This window comes from Equus caballus, chromosome 18 (genome assembly GCF_041296265.1).
Source record: "Equus caballus isolate H_3958 breed thoroughbred chromosome 18, TB-T2T, whole genome shotgun sequence".
Taxonomy (NCBI): domain Eukaryota; kingdom Metazoa; phylum Chordata; class Mammalia; order Perissodactyla; family Equidae; genus Equus; species Equus caballus.
In genome coordinates, this window is record NC_091701.1 from 56,706,695 (window position 1) to 56,722,446 (window position 15,752).

The 15,752-nt window shown below is 41.0% G+C and overlaps 1 protein-coding gene across 1 annotated transcript in view; it reads right to left on the reverse strand.

Moving 5' to 3' along the window:
- The window catches only part of PDE11A (phosphodiesterase 11A), a 388,624-nt gene that overhangs the window by 43,084 nt on the left and 329,788 nt on the right, over positions 1-15,752 (reverse strand). The window contains exons 16-17 of the mRNA XM_014732549.3: positions 7,444-7,521; positions 1,627-1,690 (exon numbers count right to left, since the gene is read on the reverse strand). Coding sequence (XP_014588035.2) covers positions 1,627-1,690; positions 7,444-7,521 — 142 coding nt within the window. The remainder of the gene's footprint in view (positions 1-1,626; positions 1,691-7,443; positions 7,522-15,752) is intronic.

The following is a 15,752-nucleotide window of genomic DNA, read 5'->3' on the forward strand; positions in this document are numbered from 1 at the left end:
CTCTGCCGGAATGATCCAGATAGTGGCTGCTCCTTCAGCCCCAGTCCAGGATGAGGACAAAGAGGTGCCAGTCAACCCTGGATGCACATGTTCATGAGCACCTTGTTGGTTTCAGCCACTGAGACTTTGAGTTTGGTGATAATGTAGCCTATTCTGACAACACACTTGCATCATTTAAAAATGCTGATTGATGCATCCTGTGTAAGAAAGTGTAAAACGCTGTTAAGAACGAAGGCTTTAGAGTCCAATCTGCTAGGATTTGAATATCTAGCTCCACCACATACTAGCTGTGTGACCTCAGGCTATTTATCCTTTCTAAGCCTCATTTTTCCCATTTGTGAAATGGATAATCACTGTATTAGTTTCCTAGGGCTGCCATAAATTACCAGAAACTTGGTGGCTTGAAACAGGGATTTAATCTCTCATAGTTCTGGAGGTCAGGAGTTCAACATCAGTTAATTGGACAGAAATCAAGGTGCTGGCAGGGCTCTGCTCCCTCTGGAGGCTCTAGGGGAGTATCTGTTCTTTAACTCTTCCAGTATCTGGTGGCTGCCAGCATTCCTTTGCTTGTGGCCACATCACTCCAATCTCTGCCTTGTCTTCTCATTGTCTTCTCCTCTTCTGAATGTGTAATCCCCTGTGCCTTTCTCTTATAAGGACACTTGTGATTGAATTTAGGGCCCATCTGGATAATACAGGATAATGATGACGATAATAATGGTCCCTAACTTAATCACACCTGCAAAAATTCTATTATTTTCTAAGATGACTTTTACAGGTTCTAGGAATTAGGACCAATATCTTTGGGTTGCCATTATTCAGTCTATTACAGTAACTAGACCTACCTTGAAAGGAGTTTTGAGGATTAAATGATATAATACATATAAAGCAATCATTTAGTATTAGTTATTTAATCAACAAATAGTAGTTATTTATTGTTATATGAATGTATCTTATTTTCTCCAAAATGTCATCTTAAGACACTAAGTTACTATTTTAGACCCCACAGCCCATCCAGTGGGTGCCTTATAAAACTTAGAGAGCTAGTAAACAAATATCGTGAAAAAAAAGTAACCAAGGATCTTAAATTGGGTAGTTAGTGGATTAAAAACTATTCACTGCCCATTTTTTGGCAGTGAAACTCAGTAGGTGGTAAAGGCATGATTTCGGGGTACAAATTAAATTAGATACTGCACAACTTGGCCAAAGAGCCCTCTGATCTCTAAATAGACTTTAAAAAAAGAAAAAGAAAATTTCCTTTTTACTTCCTTGTTTTTGGGGGGTGTTTTTTAGATGTGAAAAGCTGGACCTTGTGCTAAAAACATGATTACCTATTCAAAAACACCATATTTGAAACTCTTGCCTTAAGAAATGGTCAAAGCGTTATTTGGATTTAGTGTGTTAAAAAAATCTTACAGAGTCAGAAATATTATTACTCAGTGGCAGCACAATACAGCAAGGCTGTGCAATAAACCACGGCGTGCCTAAGCCTCCTGCTATTTTTTACACCATCTTAATACTGATGCAAATTGACTAGGGTTTCAGTGCCTGGTAGACAGGGCTCTGGGAATATTGTCCCCCGCTCCGTCCCTCCTCTGCTGAGCCCTGCCATTAATCACCACTTGCCTGTCTCGAGATCTCCCACGGTTTGGTCACGGCTCCAAGGTCACAGGCTGTCATTAACATTGATCTGAAAAACAGAACCAAACAAAACAGCCTGAATAATCTTTTGTTGCATTCCTAAACAAACCCGTCCTAGATACATAAATAAATAAAACAGCACCGAGGGGCTCACATCTTCTTTTCCTCAACAAGGGAAGCACTGTTTATAGTCCCCATGCTTAGCATCTCCATCGCTGGCCACACTGCTTAGGAAGACAAAGCTCACACACATGCTCAGGTGGCCCTTTTGTCTGCAGCAGATCTAGGAAGCAAACCACCACATTCTCTATACCTAAGCTTAGCAAGCTCTGCTTCAAATAACGGACAATGCTTTTTATTTTTACCTATCAGCAAGAGAATCAGTATATAATACCACATACATAGCTGATGAAACTATTTACCAACTTATCACTGACTGATGGGAACGAAAGAAAACCCGTACCAAAGAGGTGAGCACACGCCGCTTGGGGAGCTCCTTCATTTTCATCTGCTCTCTGGAGCTAAGATTTACGGGTGGAGCCACACTGTTTCACTCCAGTTTACTACCTGGCTACAACCACGTTTTACAAGCATTATGAAGAAGAAATATAGTCTGCTACAGCTTTCATTAATTTGAGCACAGAAGAAAGCACAGGAAAGATTTGAATCAGATTTTTGAGGGGCAGATTTCTATTGGGTTTAACTAGAATTCACCCTGAACTGTGGATATAAAAACTTGAGCAACAATTAAAATTGTACATAGCTCTGGTGCTTATACTTTGGTGTGGTGGGAGGGTGAAAATACGGTACACTCTTCGTCTAAAATCTGCTTTCTTTATACTAAACCCAGCAGTACGTGATGAAAAGTGATGAAGGATCTGAGCTGGAAACCACGTCTTGGCTGGCTCCTTTTGGAAGAAGGGGTGTTTTGTTAAAGGTCAGAGGGCTGTCCTGATGTCAGGTGTTAACATTTCATACTCCGCCGGATTCAAATGCCTTGGAAACATGTCTGCTTCCCAGATGGCAGAGCACGCCTAGATGGTAGTAGGGTTTGTATAAATTCCCCAGGAAACCCCTCCGGGGAACAAGGCAGAGTGGCAGATAACAATAGGTCATTCAGAGCACAGGCAGCACAGCGTCAGCAGCCCGCTCCGAGTCAGGCGGCATCTAATCCCAAGTGCCCCCTGCTAAGCATGTCCAAGAGAGACACTCAGCCTGTTCTTCATTTCTGCTCTTCTGTCTGCCTCTGTACTAAGTGCTTTACCAACTAACTACTAACTAACTGAATCCTCTGAGCCCTCGGAGGTAGTGCTACTTTTCCTGTTTCACAGAGAGCTAAATGGAGACATGAGAGATAAAGTAACTTCCTCCAGGCGAGTAAGGATTCAGGATTCTGTGGTCAGAGCAAAGCTACCAGACTCACTCCTGCTACACTCTGAGGTTTCTCATTTTAGGTTTTGCTGGTACCAGAGGGGGACAGGATTGTAGGTAACGCACAGGACTTTGCAGTCTCTCTCCTGGACAGTAAGTGATCTCTGTGATGTTGTCTACTTGGACCATATCTTGGATCATTACTTAGGTTCCTGCTCTGCTTCTAATTCTGCTTGATAATTCTAAGTTTACTTCTCAAATTCATATCGCCAGGAATTAGTCAATCCACAAGCTTATTGAGTATCTGCTAGGTGCTCAGATGATAATTCTAATAGGGACCATTTACTGAGCAGGCACTATAGGGAGATTTACATAGTCTCTGTGTGAAGTAGGGATACTGTTATTATCTCCATTTTACAGAGCAAATAGTGCCTTGCATTCCTTGATCAGAGAAGCTAGGTGGCTTGCCAGAGGTTGTTACACAGCTAGGAAGGATTGAAGCTAGGATTGGAGTGCATAAAGTCTCACAGAGAGTCTCTACTTTCAAGAATACTCTACAGTGGAGCAGAAAGTCCACACAGAGAAGGAGGACAGAAAAAGGCTGGGACGGAGGATGATGGAGCACCTGAAACCTTTATCCAATTGGCACCGGGGAGTCGATAAAGGTTGGAGGCTCAGAAGGGACCTGGCTAGACCTTCAAGGAGAGAACCTTAGGTGGTGGGTGTGAAAATGGTTTGAAGAAGGAGAGAACGGAAACAGCGAAACCAGTGGGAAAGCATAATTGATAAGGGCCTAGAACAAAGAAGGGCAGGGAGAGTGGAAAGGCAAGGGCACGGGTGGGAGATTTCAAAGGAAGAACTGAAAGAGGAGAAGCAGCAGTTTTATCTTATTTTTTAGATCAAGCCTCTGCAGGTAGTGAAAGGTCTTTTCTAGAGTAAGAAAGCAGGGAGAGAGTTTGTGCCTACTGTTTTAGTCTTGAGGTCCGCATAATTGTAGCCCAATTTACAGTTAAATGGTGTCAATCTGTTAGAGCAACTGAGGGATGGAATGGTCAGGATTGAGGAGGGCCGCCTCTGTCGGCGCGCAGTGGGGCGGGTAAAGAACGAGGTGTGCCTGGAGTAGCTGATACTGCCCATCAGTTTACCATACGTTTCCTCTAAATGCCACAATCATTGCATAATAATCTTGCGGTAATCATTACTTTCTTGACTTGTTCTCTAGTTTTAAAACAATTAGCAACGTAAAAAGAATAAAATTTAATTTTAAAGATATATTCAAATTCAGTAAAAGATTTCACGTACGGACTGAATTTTGCACTTACCGAATAAAAATATTACACTCCGCCGTCTGTGCTCTGTTTCACTGTTTTAAATTTTAAACACAAATAAAAACCCCAAATGGTCACATAAAACAGCAGAATTGAAGTAACTCATGTTTGTTTTTCCATCCTTCCCATCACTGTGCTGTCATTGTTTATTCTGAATATACAGGTTTAAAAGCAGGAATGTGAAGCTCCGCAGGGTGGAGACACGAAGTGCACCCGGAGCGAGCGCAGAAGGTTCTGACCCAATAGGGACTTACCTCGAAAGTGTGTATCGAGTCCACCCGTGTCAGGGGCGGACTGTATAACTGGGCGGGCGCTCTTGGAATTAACTTACATGTACGAGAGGCGTACAATTAAAGGGTAAGTAATAATATGCTAATTGAAGCTTTCACATCAATTATTTTGATATGCAACAGTAACCACAGGAATTGTTTAGAACTTATACCGATAAAAGATTTTTCTTGAGGAGGAGTATCTCACCATTGACATTGTTTGGATTGCGGCACATGGGGATGACAAAAAGCAGACCGACTTTGAGTTGGTTTTATTACTATTTTAAAATTCTCTAAGACAGTGAAGACAGTGCTCTCCCAGAGCATCCCCCACCCCACGTGCTCGTGGTCAGAGTCTAACCATGAAATGGGGAGGGATGGGAGGGCAGAGCTGGGGGAGTGGACAGCCCTGGGAGCACCTCTCTTTTACATACTCTGCTTCCAAATAAGGGTTTTCTTACATATGGGGTTCCTTGCCCAACAAGTTTGAAAACTTCTGCAGGAAAAAGCCCTGGTGGAGAAGTGGAATGAGCATTGGCATTTTAGGAGTTGTGCTCAGAGGAGAGACCAGGCCCAAGAAACACGGGGGGAGTCATTTGAGAAGAGATGAGAGTTGAAATCATGGGGATGCTAAGGAACAAAAGAAGAAAACCAAAAATAGGTCCTTGGGAAATTATTACCATTAGGGGGTGGTGGGCAGGAGGAAGCACTGGAGAAGGACAAAGAGGAGAAGGAAGAGCCAGAGGAAAGTAGAAAACCCAGAAGAACACAGCTTTAGAGAATCTAAGGCAGGAGACAGTTTTAAGAAAGGAAAGGCCAATGCAAGTAGGGGCTGTGAAGGGATGGAGGAAGCTGAAGAGAACAAAAGCCATAGGATGTGATCCTTGGGAGGTGACAGGTGACTTTCAAAAGAAACAGAAATCACATTTCACAGACTAAATTCCTCAGTGGAGAAAAGGCTAAATACTTTGTGGTAAATCCGTTCTTTGGAGTACCATGCAACAAGAAAAGATGATGAGGTATGGATGTGGAAAGAATTCCAAGGCATATAGTTGTGTGAACAAGCAAGTCTGATTGATATGTAAATATATAATTTACGTTTAAAACAAACAAACACATCCACACTAAACAGTATTTTCCCTAAGGATATAAATGCTTTGGAAAACGGTCTGGAAAGATACGAGAAATTGGTAACAGTATAGCTGTGAGACAGTACGAGAATCGAGAGTGAGGCTCAAAGGAGATTTGGGGGTTTATCTGTAATGTTTTCATTTGTTACAGAAAAACATACTCTTGTAATTACTTGTGGAATTAAAAATACTTAAAAAGAAAGAAATTGCCTTGCCGGAAGTTAGGAGTAGGAGTGAAGTGTGGAATTGAAGGGAGTAGAGAACTATGATAGGACCTTGAGAAAAAGGCAGATTTTAGAGATAACTTTTTTCACTGAGGAGATAGAAACATATCTCTAAGCCCAGCAAGGTCATGATGGAAAACACCAGATTTTGAAATGCAAGCCAAAGGTGTATAATTGATATGGCAAGGTCAGGGGTGGGGCGTGGGGAGTGGAATTAGGACATAAGTGAAGGTGCTAGTTTTGAAGAGAGGAAGGGTCCGCTCTCCCTCTGGAAAGGAGGAATAAAAAGGTCTGTAATGACAACACAGAGAAATATTACTGCAGAGAGGGGAGAAGTGGAGGGCCCTCTGGTGAGAGGGCCTCAGCAAAGTGTAAAGAGAGGTCAGCTGCAGAGGGAAGGGGCAGGCAGAGCTCTGTGTGCTGAAGACGGTGGCTGAGGGCTCACAGCACATACGGCGGGGGCCTGTGCTAGGGATCCCACTGGGATGATCCCAGGGTTGCTGGGTGTGGAGCAGACACAGTGAGCTCATAATCCCGGCCTCACAGCCTTCCTAGGAAGACTCAACACATTGGAACAGGGATAAAACAGCAGAAGATCTGGGATTGGGTGAGGTGGGGACAGTGGAAGGAGAGAATATGAAAGAAAAAGGAATCGTGCTTAACTGGCTGGAGTGGATGCAATTGGGTGGTTAAAATGTGCCACATGAAAATGATGGTTTGCTGCTATCTTTTTTTTTTTCTTTTTTGAGAAAGATTAGCCCTGAGCTAACTACTGCCAATCCTCCTCTTTTTGCTGAGGAAGCCTGGCCCTGAGCTAACATCCATAACCATCTTCCTCTACTTTATACGTGGGACCCCTACCACAGCATGGCTTTTTGCCAAGCGGTGCCATGTCCGTACCCAGGATCCAAACCAGCAAACCCCAGGCTGCTGAGAAACAGAATGTGCGAACTTAACTGTTGTACCACCGGGCCAGCCCTGCTGTCTTTTCTAAACAACTGGGAAGAAGTCCTGTGAAAAGTCAAGAACAGACTCCTCATTTCCACCACCAAAATCATTTCGACTGGTTATCTACTTACCATACGTATTGTCTCTAAAGAAAAACAAAAGTTAACTCTGTACTTTCCTTTGTTCTGTGTAACTCTGTTTTCTGAGGTTCAAAAATCCCCTCTCCTGACAACCTACACCTCTGCTTCCTAGGGAAAAAGAGGAGTCATGGCTTGTCGAAAATGAACCCAGGTGAACATCATTTTCTAATTTTGAATGCAAATTTATGGAGAGAAGGAAAAAGTATAATTTAACATATAATATGACATATTCTCTATTTTTTCTCTAATTATTTAATGACTCTTTGAACGTTTTTAATTTAAGCCAAGATTTGTTACTTTAAATATAACTTGTGTGCTCTTAGCACTGTCAGAAAAGTGTGGCTAAATCTTTAAATAATGAAGAAACACTATAAACAAGAGCTTTTTCTTACCGAAATATATCACGATGGTTTTTGATGTTCCAATCATATTCTCCTTTACTGACAAGTTCAAAGAATTCAGTTCTCCTCCTGCACAAAATCAAATGAAGAAAGAAAAAAAAATCTGGAATGAAATTTCTCAGTCTGCTGGGTGACATAAACACGTTTATGGGAAAATATAAGACCACCTGAACCAAGTAACTTAATATTTGAAATCATGAGGCTAAAGCACTATCAAAATAAATCATTTTTTAAAAAATGTTGAAGCTTCGAGAAAAAGCCACAATCATTTCTGAATGCATTTATAACAGAGGTGATTATCGAGCCATAAAACAGAGAACAATGTGATCCTGCATTCAGGATTACTTGCTGTGAAGCCCTTGTGACACTTACTGAAAGTCAGAGAAGGGAGGCAAGGACAAATAAAAAGCAGGAACAATCCTGGAATGTTCTTTTATCATTCAACATAGAACTGAGCTGTATGATGATCCAAGATAAGATAAACTCCGTGGTAGTAAATTCAGGACAAATACTTTTTTCTAGTTTAGAAAATAACTATTTCAGCATTGCAGCGCTTAAATACACAGGCTATGGAGTCAGAAATAACTGTGTTTAAACAATAGCTCAGTCACCTACTTGCTGTGCAACTTGGGGAAGTTACCTAAACCCTTTGAGCCTCAATTTCCTAATCTCTAACATGGGATTACATTTGCTAACTCACAGAATTATTGTGAGGATTAAATGGGAGGACATGCAAAACATTTAGCACAGTATCTGAACATTTTACGTACTGGATACACACACACATATGGATACACATTTGGAGATGTATAGGCATGGAAAAGACAAGAAGGAAATATTCTAAAGCTGTGAAAATAAGGGTGATTTATTCCTATTTTCAAAACTTTTCTTTAATCTAGTTATATGACTTTTAATTTTTATAGTCAAAAAGGTAAATAAAAGAGGACGTCGCCATTTTGATTCTTTAAGAACCATTTCCCAAGATTTCACCTTCTTGGCGCTTCCTAATGAGAGACTATTGAAAGGATCTTGACATAGTTTCCCAAAATGCGTCCCACAAAATCCTGGTTTGAGGAGGTACTCCACATAAAGGGATTCCCTGGCCAAGTGGGTTTGAGAAATGCTGCCTGTAATACATCTCTTTTGGAGATTCACCACCCACACTAGCTTTTGAAGGCTCTGAGAAATACTGAGCTAGAAAAGCCTGTTTTACCTTACTTAAACACAGAATTCCACAGTACTGATGTTTTAAGGAATACAATTTGGAAAATACTACCACTTTATTTATGGTGGAAATCAGAGTAGGATCTTAGGCATGTAGTGCTGACCCATTGCAGTTGGGGGACAAAGGACATGATGCTGAGTGCAATTGGCTCCCCCGTATCTGGTCTGGGGTGCCCATCACCACCTGATGGACTTCTTGTCGCCTGGTTAGACTGACTACTCAACTTACATGAAACAGAGCAGGTCGGGAAGACAAATATGTGGCTCACTTCCTTATTTGAGACACAAAGCCAGGTCCTGGATCTATCTCTTCAAGTGGATACAGGTCAAGGTCACACTACAGTATGGGACAATCTCCACAATGACCTTGTAGCAATCGGGAGAAATGGCATTGCACGGTTACACAGAAGGGCCCAGCCAATGCCCCTCCTCTTTGGGTGTGCATGTCTTTTCTTTGTATAACTTTGCCATCTTCTTCATTTGCCCACTCCCTTCTTTGTGACCATGGTCATACTTTTTTCACATCACCACCACCGACTGTGAACTGAAATAGCAAGGGAGGTGGTGGAATGGAAAGAAGTCAGGTCTAGACTCACATTGACCTGGGCTTAATACTGACGGTCACTTAACAGCTATGTGGTCCCGGGCAAGCGATTCCACATTGCTGAGTCTCAGTTTCCGATTCTGTGGTGAGAATTTGAGATGAGATGTGTTGAGTGCTTGGCACTTATAGATACTCAATACCTAGTAGCTGTGGTTAATATGTAAATAATACTAATAGTGTTACAGCCAACAATAATACACAATGGATTATTTGCACTCCATGAGATTGAAGAAGTCATCTAGTTTCCTCTTCTCATTGATTGGAAGTTAATCTTCCTTTGAATTATTGTGGAGCAGAAAGATGGTTCAACAAATATTTATTGAACACCTACTCTGTGCCAACTCCTTACTAGGCTTTATGGACACAAGACATGGGTGCAATCTTTAAACATCTTTGAATTTAGCAGAAGCAGTCAACAAGTAAATAGGTGATTCCCCTTCAAATGTGATCCTAATGATAATACTAATGATCCTAGGGCTAGAGTGAGGGAGGGAGGCACTCATCTTGGGCACAAAATTTAAGTGGGTGCCAAAAACTCAGTAATCAAGATAAACACTATTTTAATGCAATATTTAAAAAATCAACATAAATAAAAAAATCATGAACAAAATGTCAAAATTTTAAATAAAGACAGGATCTGACACTGCGCTCGCATGACTCACCTCACTTGCTTCCCCCTAATCCCAGCCCTGAGGAGGCTAAATTTACGTGGTCCTTACTATGTCCCAAGCAGACTGCCTGGGTTCTGTCCCTTACTGCCCGTATGACCAACCTTGGGTCGGTTACCTTACCTTGCTGGGCTTCAGTTTTCTTATCAGTAATGAGTAATAGTAATGGGATATATCTTGTAGAGTTTGTGGGAGGATTAGATAAAATGATTTATATAAGACACTTAAAAGAATGCTTGACACACAGGAGGTGCTCAGGAAGGATCACCTATTAAGCTGTTATTAAGCTGAGAAGGGTTGAGTTAACTGGCTCAAGCTTTCACAGGTGGTGAGTGGCAGAGCCGGGATACAAGCGCAACCTGTTGGAACAACAGCTGCCCCAAGCAGCTAAGATATACCCAGGGTGTCCTGGGAGCACAGAGGAAGGCATTTAGCTTAGCTTGGAGGGTCATGGAAGATCATGGAAGGCTTTCTGAAAGAGCTTGTCAGTCAGCATTCCTGTCATGATATACACCTGGGTGTCATTTCAATTCTATAGATTATTCTAAGAAATCACTAGAATGCAGGCTCCGTGAGGACAAGGGCCTGGCTGATTTTTCTTCACTCCTGGATCCCCAGTGCCCACAACAGTGCCTGACATGTAGTAGGAGCTCAATAAGCATTTGTTGAGTTGATGAATGAATGAAAATGATTATCTCAGAACCCTACTCATTTTTAAAAATAACTCTCCAGCCACTGGTTTCACCTAGATTCTAATTGTTCTTGGGTCTTCACAGTTGCCGTTTGGAGAGACCGAGATAAGAAAACAACATAAACTCTATCCAAGAAAAGCCCTGTCAGATTCTTGAAGAGTAGATTCTAACTTGAACCAAGTGGACAACATAGCAAGTTGTGGGAAATTTAAAACACCATTCCTATCCAATGTCACAGCTGCCCTCCATAACTATTGTTATATCTGCTGCGAGAATGTTCAATATAGGAGACATAACCTCTCTGATGGAAAGTGGAGGCATATTACCTAGATGGCTAACTCAATGCAGAAAAGAAATTAAGAAGAAAAATGCAAATCTGTGACAGGACAATCGAACAGCACCAGATGAGTAAATTCCCCAACAATGGACATTTTAATAGCTAGAGTTGCTGGTGTGAAAGTTTCAAATCAATGGAACCCAAAATCGGTCATAGGCTTCACATCACATGTAATGAAGCTGGATTCCACTGCATCAGGACAACAGGGCATATCCACTATCCCCAGGAGAGGACGGATAGAGGAGGGGCGGGAGGAGTCTCTTCATAGGGCACAGGAAAGCCTGGCATATTAATTTTATTTTTCCTTCACTGACAAAAGTCTGGCTATTTCTTGATAGATTCTATTTATTCTGGCATCCCAAGGTTTGACCATGGCCTCAGAAGGTAACAGGAGACTTACTGAACACCCGTTTTGTCACGGTAAACATGAGAAAAGTCTAGTCACTGGTGGAACCATGTATATTATACATCTGGCAATATACTTGGTCACATAAATAACCAAATAGATGCTTTAAAGTTTAAACCAAAGTGCATTTAAAAATTTTTTAAAGTTTCTGAAAATTAATCGTCTTGAAGATCAGGAGATGGTGCTAATCATTTTCATAAAGCTGCAAAAAGGATTTTTGAAGTGACGATATGCAAGGATCACATAACGAATTTATTATGCATATTTAATATATTTAAAAATTACACAATGGACATAAAGAATCTATCTATCTATCTATCTATCTATCCACCACCCAGCCTAGAAATAAAGCTGTATGGGGCCCCTGTGCATCTCTGTACTGTCGTTTTTGCCTCCCTCCCTCCCACTACGAGATGGCCATTTTCTAAATTTCTATAAATCATCTTCACACATATCCTTATAATTTTACTAGATAAATAATGCAGAGTATTGCCCTGCAGATTTTAAAGCTTTATAAATGGTATCATATTTTAAAATTTTATAAATGGTATCATTATAGTATGTGTACTCTTTGGCAATTTGCTTTTCTTGCTCAGTGTGCCATTCATCCACGTTGTTACGTATAGTTATAGGCCATTCCTTTTCACTGCTGTGTGCTGTTCCATGGATTATTATACCACTGTTTATTTACCTATTTCCTGATGATGAAAATTTAGATGATTTCCATTTTGTTTTTGCTATTACAAACAATGCTGCTACGGACATCCTTGTACATATCTCCTTGTGAATTTGTGTGTGAGTATTTTCTCTGCCTGTTGATCTCGCTGTCTCTGTCTATCTTTCTCTCTGTATACACCACATATACTTAGGTATATGTAAAATCGCTGGGTCATAGAGTGATTTCTTTTCCAAGTTTAATTTGAGTTTTTGTTACAATTATAGACTGTTAGAGATATATGGTACCTTTGAGAAACATCTGCTGTAATTCCCCCATTTTATGGGTGAGGAACTCAGGGTGAAGGAAGGTGAAGCAATTTGCCCAGGGTCCCAGGGCAGTTACGGGCAGATCTGAGTAGATTCCAGGTCCCCAGCCTCCCAGTTCTGGCCTCTGAGATCATCTTTGTAAACTTGTGTCGCGTGAACCTCGGGGGCCAGATGGCCTTGCATGTTGTGAGGATATGGACAGCAGTAGCCCAAAGTCCTCATGAGATGTAATGGCACTGCAGGCTGCTGTTCCAAGGAATTGCCAAGTACCGAGTACCAAGGAAGACACCAGTCAGAGGTCTTGCCATTGTCAACAAGAGGATGCTCCAAAGACAGGTGGTGTATTTCTGACCTCCTCCTTAGTGATAGTCATTACAAAGCAACAATGTGAAATTCACGGTGCTTTTGAGAAATGAATTTGCCCACACAGCTGCTCCTTTTAGCATCTATATGTGTATGTGTATATAGATTATAGAGTCAACAGCATGAGCATATGCGAAACTGTTAGAAATAGGAGCACTTTTAAAAACACAGGACTGCTAAAATGAACATTTGAAAATCTAGAAAATTATATCATACTCCCTGGATCTGGACTCCTCTGTCATGAGGAGCTATATCATTAACTTCCCAAGCAGATCATTGGGGACCTTGGTTTTCAAGGACAATGGCAAATACCTCTGCTAGTGAAAAGCAACTTACTGGAAAATCTCATTTATAATCAGATATGTTTTTATTAGGCTTTTATCCTGGTCTCTTGAAATATGTTCCACTTAGAAAAATAGCAGTCTTTAAAAAAGCATTCATTTGAATAGAACTGCTAAAATTACCCTCAAAAATAATTCTAAAGATTGGTTACCAGTCACCCATCACTACACTGAAAATCTTTCTGGTTTGTAATTTATCTGCAAGTCATCTTTTATTTGTAAAGTGAGAAATTACCACTCCTGTGTATATTTTAATCAGAAATAGTTTTTTTGTAAATTTATCTATCTATGTATATATGTACACATATTCTTTATCTATCTATTTATGTAACTGTTCTGAATCTACCCAAAGTCCGTGAATGTTAGGAAGCTTTTACTGCCAAGGTAGCAAATCATCATTGTGACTCTCCTGCAATTTCAACTCCAGAATTATCTGGCGGGGCGATGGGAGTGCTCATAAGGGGATAGGTGGGGGGTGCAGAGGAGGAGGATATTGGTTCTTTCAGTGTTCTTGCAGCTCATTCAACAGGCAAATAAGACATGTGCAGTTGATTGCTAACTGCAGATTCTAGAGACATTTCTGGACTTTGGGTGTAAAAGCACCAGAGAAGAATACAAAGGCAATATGCAGATGTTAACTCCAGTAATTATGACTAAAAGAAAAAAAAGTCATATATTTAAGGGCCAGCCCAGTGGCATAGTGGGTAAGTTCTCTCACTCGGCTTTGGTGACCCAGGGTTTGCAGGTTTGGATCCCTGGTGCAGACCTAGCATCACTTGTCAGGCCACACTGTGGCAGCACCCCACATAAAATAGTGGAAGAGGGGCAAAGATGTTAGCTCAGTGACAATCTTCCTCAAGCAAAAAGAGGAAGAGAGGAAGATTGGCAACAGATGTTAGCTCAGGGACAATCTTCCTCACAAAAAAAAATATTTTTAAAAGTCATATATTTAATTTTGGAAGTGAACTGTCTCCCTGCTTTGGACTAGCACGGAAAACACAAAAGCCACCTAAAAGCCTGAAAGAAATGACCTGTTTGATGCTGCGCTGTTTTCAGCAACACGAACAAAATTGGCAAAATGCAGGAAACGGAAAGACTAGAAAGACCCTGAATGTTGAAAATGGCAGGAGATTAGACAACACAAGGCCCTGGCTGTCAGTTCAGTCAAACCATAATCGCCAGGCCAAGAAGTGTGTTAAGGTGTTGCTAGATGGCGCCTGCCCTCGTTGCCCATGCATTGACTTTGGCTGTAGCACTCCTCATGCTGTGGTATTACTGTTTTTCTCTCTTCCCCAATGGGTGCTGAGTCTCTAAAGGTGAGAACTGTGTCTTGTCTGCTTGGGCATCCTCAGCAACTAGCACAGAGCCTGGCATAAAGAAGGCATCAATAAGTGCTAGTGGATGAATTTCTCATGTTTTATTCAGTTGCAAAATCATGTGGATGGGATATGGGGATGAATATGTGCAAAAGTGCTTTGCAACACATCAAGAAGAACCAAAATATTTCTTCCATCAACCTGCCACAGGGCCTGTTATTCTAACATTAGAATAATTTCAGTGGGTTGTCTTATTAGGCTCTGTTAAAATAGAAGAATGTTTGGGAAAGAGCAATGAGTTAAGCCCTATAATAACCTTACTAGGCATTAATTTATCCTCTTCTTTTCCAATAAGGTGGCTACTTAAGCAGGCAACTGTGGAAGTTGAAAACACTGAACATAGTGGGCACTTAGTAAGCATTTGTTGAATGATGAATGAATGAACACTCCTGTCTGCATAGCAGTAGAAACATTTGTTGACTTCCTATCATATTTTTTTAAATAAATTGTTGTAGACAATAATCTAATTTTCAAAAGGATGGTCAAAGTATAACTCTTAACAATATAAGATAATTGAGTACATTTTGCTGTCATCATCAGATGCTTTTGCGAAATGCTACTTATTGCATCCCTTTGAAAAGACAAAGACAAAGAAACCATTAGATTGGGCGTTTTCCATAACTGCTGATGAATGTTTGCAGAGCACCAAGGAAAATGGAAAATTTTCAATTTGAAAATGATTCTGATTAATTTAGAAAGCCAACTGGAAAAGTATTGAGCATCCAAATGGACTTATAAAATCTGAACTATTGGGTAATTCTCAGCTTAAATAGTAGTCTGAGGCAACATGGCATGGAGATGTGAGCACAGACAATTGGATGACTTTGGGCCAATTACCTACCCTTTCTAAGCCCAGGTATCCTTATCTATAAGATGCCATAACAACATCTACCTTGCAGATTGATATGAGAATTCAATATCAAAAAGTGAATATTTTGAGAACTCATTATGTCAGGCAGTGTGTCAGGTTTTGGGGATCCAGGAGTGAGATATCTGCATTCATGGGGCACCCATTCTAGTGGTGATACAGGGAGATACTGTAATGTCCAGAACAGCGCTGGGCACGGAGCAGGTACCTGGTAGACAAGAGATACAGTATTACATGATCACAATTTGTTGGGAATGGATGCTAAACGATTATTGCCACCCGATAGAAACAGCCTCCACGACTGTATTAAAGCTAAAGAACTGCCAACTTCTCATGCCCCAGCTTAGCTCAACTGCAAACAAGGAGCCTCTTATTACAGTCTCAGCCCCACCAGACAGTCTCCTGAGCAACTCTAACCTGGAGACTCCACACCTGCC